This window comes from Nestor notabilis, unplaced genomic scaffold (assembly GCF_000696875.1).
Source record: "Nestor notabilis isolate BGI_N333 unplaced genomic scaffold, ASM69687v1 scaffold3418, whole genome shotgun sequence".
NCBI lineage: Eukaryota > Metazoa > Chordata > Aves > Psittaciformes > Psittacidae > Nestor > Nestor notabilis.
In genome coordinates this window covers 9,356-14,844 of record NW_009939434.1, presented here as the reverse complement: position 1 = coordinate 14,844, position 5,489 = coordinate 9,356, and the positions used below count along the sequence as shown (strand labels likewise).

General features: G+C 36.5%; 1 protein-coding gene across 1 annotated transcript in view; it reads right to left on the bottom strand.

Moving 5' to 3' along the window:
- Window positions 1-261: 261 nt before the first annotated feature.
- LOC104409842 (histone-lysine N-methyltransferase setd3) overlaps window positions 262-5,489 on the bottom strand; it is a gene marked incomplete at its 5' end in the record, with an annotated part of 12,635 nt that continues 7,407 nt past the window's right edge. Inside the window, 4 exons of the mRNA XM_010019838.1 lie at window positions 262-750; window positions 1,385-1,545; window positions 3,338-3,423; window positions 4,066-4,232. Coding sequence (XP_010018140.1) covers window positions 307-750; window positions 1,385-1,545; window positions 3,338-3,423; window positions 4,066-4,232 — 858 coding nt within the window. The remainder of the gene's footprint in view (window positions 751-1,384; window positions 1,546-3,337; window positions 3,424-4,065; window positions 4,233-5,489) is intronic.

The window sequence follows — 5,489 nt, the reverse complement described above, 5'->3', positions numbered from 1 at the left end:
ACAAAAGCACAGCAGATAGAAGAGCTTAATTCTTCCCCAGGAAGAAAATACATTTGGTTCAACAAAGGGCTGCAAAATCTTCCAAAGGCACCTCTTTCCCCAGTTTTTGCCTGAAAGCAAGATGGCAATCTTAATTGAAAAGGGATGCTAAATCTTTTAAATAACTTAAAAATTCATTTTTATATAAAGCAGCAAAACCATTTTTCTCTGCAGAAAGAGAAATGTTAACAAAGAAACACACCAACATAAATGCACTGTTCATAAACTTCAGCTAATTTAATTTCACACGAAAGTAAAATATTAGGACTATTCTTTAACCTCATCAGTACTTTCTGAAGAAGATTCTTTGGCATCTTCAGTCTCTCTGTTGCTTTTCTCTTTATTTAGATTTTCGCTTTCTGATTTGGTCCCATTAAATAGAGAGTTTTCACCATTTACAAACCCATTCTCTGTGACTTCAGCATTAATAGCTTCATCAATCTTTAAGTCCTCTTGCTCTTCCACATCTTCTAGGTTTCTCAAGACAATAGGGAGTCTAGAGTCTGCCACAGTGTTCTCCAACAAGGCAATATTGCTCTCTTCATATTTGGGAAGCAGAGCTCCTTCTGCCATTTGTTTGGTATAATACTCTCGGCTAGCAGCTGCACTCTTCACTGCTTTCTCCAAGATCTCTTTTTCACCTAAGCGCAACTTGATGGCCATTATCGCATGTGAAGTAAGGTCATGGGTCTCCAAGAAGGACCTATCATCCTGTTAGAAAAGAAAAAGCAAGTTTGTTAATAACAAGCAACACATTAAAAAAAAAATCACTCAACTTTTCTCTGAGTTAACAGTAAGTGACACTAAGTTCTCTAGGCTGAGCCAATGGACATATGTATGAACGAGGGCGTCTGCGTGGAGTCCCAGTGAATTTTGTCAAGAAGTTATAAAGAAGCCCCAGATTTCTTCACACAGATCAGCCTGCACAACAAGCAAAGTCAGGATACTGCACAAATACATGAAACATCTAGGTTCACTTATATGCTTGCAATAGTAGCACATTTCTTTGCAGTCTGGAGAACTGCGGTCTAACAGATGACAAGTTGAAACTGATTCCCCATTTTACTTGCAGAGAAAGAGCAGGTAGCCTCTATTTGGAGAATCAAAGAAGAAAATACATTAACAAAATTACATTAACAAAATTTTCTTTTTTGCAATCTTATTTGATTTTCCTTAGATAATGCAAATCTGCTTCTACAGTTTAAAAAGGACAGAATTAATTACGTGCTAACATTCAGACTGAAGTTTGTAAAGACAAGATGGGGGACAAAATGTCTTTTCCTACAATCATAACACAGAACATTTCAGACATTTAAATTACATGTAATGATAACGATAATTTTACCTCCACAGTTGTTTTATAGGTTTTCAAGAGAAGGGATGCTCTGGCTTCTAGGAATGTCCAAAGTTTAACTTCATTGTCCCAGCTAATGGGAAACTCAGAGTTCCCCAGAGTAAAGATTTTGTCAATGGCATGCTCGCCTATCAAGTGTTCCTTCAGCTCTTCTGCAATAAGCATAAAACCAATCTGTTAAAAAATAATCTCATCATTCACTTTGTCAGTTGACAAACTGCAGAAAGCTTTACTTTCAATAGTATAGCTTTGAGCAGCTAACAAAAAAAACAGCCTCTCCTCAAATAAGAATTATCAGATATGCAGGTTATTTCTAGGGTTCTCCTTGAAGAGACAACTGGAAGTCTTGAAGTTAGCAGAAAATGGACCAACCTTCTGCTCCATATGGTAAAAAAGATACTTTATATGTCATAGCCTCTCAAACACACCATAACTCTGTAACAGCAAGACAATGTTTTGTATAATGCTTGATAAGCCAAAGGGAGCAGTTCTTGAAAGAGTGCAGTGAACTTACTTTGACAATAAAGGAACAGGCCAGAGTGTGCAAATAGCAATGGAATTTTTTTTCCCTATTGTTTTGGTAATCTTTTTCAGTAGCAGAAACTCCCTACAGTTGGTCAGAAAAGACATCCACCAAACAAACCTCACACAGAGCAGAAAATGTTTAGCAGCTCCTTGACATTACACAAATTCCATTAATCTTTTAATTACCGAATTTCACTCCTGCAAAGCAGCTATCACAAACTTCACAAACCACTTGCATGTAGTTTCTCAACAAACAGTTTTCTCCTACAGTATTTAAGACATATATGATTGTGCTCAGCTTATTCACATCAGAGCAATGCAATTAAACTGTCCACTAGCTACATTTTCTTCTCCGAGCCAGAAGTCACCCCTCATCAGCATCCTAAAATTTTCTTTACTTGAAGTTACTGTCCTGAAGTGGTCAGGCAGTTGGACTAGATGATTGCTGTAGGTCCCTTCCAACTAACTGTTCTATTCCAGTTTCTTACTATGTTCTAAAAGATGGATGACAGGACGCAGTGAAGGCATGAAACTAAACAAGTTAAGTTGTTTTTGTTAAAGACAGCAAATAGAGCACATGCAAAACCCTAACAAATTAAGTATGCTTCTGGTATTAAAATCCACGTCATGTGCACAGCATCCCTAACTGCAAGGAAATTCACTGTCAGGAAACACTATCACATCTATAACCTCCAAAACTGCACCTAACCAGCAAGCAGCTATTACAAACATTTAATCAAGTTTCACATGCACAAATTATGTGAATATTTAATTGTACACATATTCCTCCAAGAACCCCTAACATAAGAGAAACACTACAAGAACAGTTTGCAAATATGTAAGCTGGTTTTAGCTTATGAATTAACAAAAATATTTAAAATACCAATCTTTGAAATGTCTCTTTCACATTTCTCCTACAGTACAGAACATTACAATACCATACCTAAGTGATTCTAGCAGTGACGGCTAATATGCTATCATTTTAAGCATGTAAACCCCCAGGTCCCACATATTCTTGTTCTGTGAATCATTTTTTAACCTAAGAACCAAAGATCAGGCTCCTAAGCTCACTCATTCATAACAGCCCGGGAGATTAAAAAAAATACCAAACAAACCATAAAAAAAGTGTTTCGGCTCATGCTTTAGGAGTTCCAGAGCAGCCTGTGTTACCCTATGTTACTGAAATAGTCCTGCAGGCAACATGGCAAAAGATTGAGTTTCTCACTGGTTTATAGATCCCTATATAAACTCAACTCCTCAACCTTTTCAGTCTTCCAGCTTCACATTTTCTATAAATGCCCATCACATTCCTGCATTAAAAAAACCCCAAAGAGCACAATGCCAACAACAAACAAACAACTAACCCCCAAACATAACCTAATTAACATTTGGTTTGGGTATCTTTATAAAACATCTTACCTTCGCTCATACAAAACACTCGAAGGAAAGCCAAAAGCTGGGCAGAGATTGGAGGCTCAGTGGAGTGCAAGGCAAAAACACTAGAACTAATAAAAGAAACAAACAACAACACTAAATGTGAGCTCTATTGTCATACCTTTGAACTCATTTCAACATAAAACACCTTACAAGTATACAACAAATGCACTGTTATAAAAGTAACTTTTAAAAAATTAAGTAATACTAGTTCTAACTGAAAAAAAGCTTCCCTAACCTGTGTCTGAAAAGAACAATTATCTCTACAATTTTACACTTACAATTATATTTATACGGCTTTTATAATACATTCATGAAAATGCAATGTTTCACGTCTGCTGCTCCTAACAGTACCCTCTAGACTGAAAAGACTAAAGGAAAATGCTGTGGTTCGCATACTGAGCATCATAGCATGTCTGCAAGGGATAGGAAAGAAAGAAAACCCACAGATTGCTTTAAATTAATCCTTACTCTGTTTTTGTTCAAATGGTTATTAAAGCAAAGGCTTTTTCCCTTATATGTGGTCCAAATTAGATGATAATATAGCTCAGAGAACTTCTGTAAATGTTATTACAATAACTATAATTTGCTATACAAACAGGAGAAATATTACACCCAATAAAACTATCACAGAACAGCTTTATACGTGATTTACTGGATGCTATGTACTTTGGAAATGTTTTAAAAAACCCAAGGCATTGTGTTTTACTTACGTGGGGATACCAGCACGAGCTAAGACCTCTGCCTTCATAGCATACAGCCTGTCACTTTTACTCACGCCAAGCTTTATTTTCACTCTGTCATGTGAATTATTATCAAAAAAAAACCCACTGTGGATCACAAATTCAGCGTTTGACCGAGTGCCATAAAAAATGTAAATCTAGAAGGATGAAAAGAGAAGTTGAAGGGACAGGAAATAAAGCTTAAGATCAGCTCACAAAACTGACATAATTTGAAAGTTATTTCCTGAAAGAGTTACTATTCTAAGCATAAGGTATATTTGGTTATAGATAAAACACACTTTGTTTTCCGGTGTCAATTCAAATGCTGTATAGAGTGTGGCAATGTACTTTAGAGGTAGATGTAAACATATCCATATTTGAGACTTTGAAAGGAAAGAAGAGGTTCTTATTCTATACTTTGAAATAAAAATGCTTTGTTTTCTCACACTTATAAAATACCCATACATGGAAACAAGCGTTCCATGATCCTGTGCCTTTCAGAGACTAAAAAATCTGAGACAAGGAGGGCCATTAAAAGAAATTGTGTTTCTGGGGTCATCTTCCTCTCCATATGTCCACCCAAAACAGTAACCTATGCTGCTGATGAATCAACTTTGCCTTTGTTTAGGTGTTACCTTAAGGCATAAATATACCACAGTATATCATACAGAGAGATCTGATCTGTGTTCAGACAGTATTTATTTTTGTGTAATACTCTGAACTCTTCATCTAAAGCATACAGGTTACTTAATTCACATTGTAGAAGTTCCTAAATATAACCAGGAAGTGTTTAATTCGGGGCTAGGCTGTATGAAGTACGTGGGCAGGAGGTCAGAGTAGCATTGTCTTCTCCAGCATCAAGAGGATATTTTCCCCTTTTGTTTGATAATGGAACTGTTGATGAGAAAAGGTTTCAACAGTTACAGGACTCCCTTTTTAACCTTCGGGTACAGCAGTGCTCTGGATACCTGTAAGCTTCTACTCTTCTTTAGCTACAGAGAAAGGCACAGTGTTCTCTTAAGGGCTCAGTAGTGACAATGGCATTTACTTTCTTTGTTTTCAATTTCAGATTAGAACTATTTATCCTAAGCACTAAATGCTTATGCTTGACACTAAATTATGGTAGACATTGTACTGTAACACACTCCTATAATGAACAAATGACCTGCCTAGGTACACTAAGGCAGTGGTTAAGGAGAGAGCTGCTAACCCTCTCTGGTTTTAAAACTACCATGATATTTCTCATATTGAAATAAAAGTCACATATCATGTGTAGACTATACAGTATGCTCTTACACTTTAAGACTGTTTTATAAAAAACACAAATGTTATGAGAGAGTTGCTTTATTCAAGGCCAGTGCTGGACTTCTGCTGCCTCACATTGTTTAGTAGTAAAAGCAGGGATCGTACCCTCT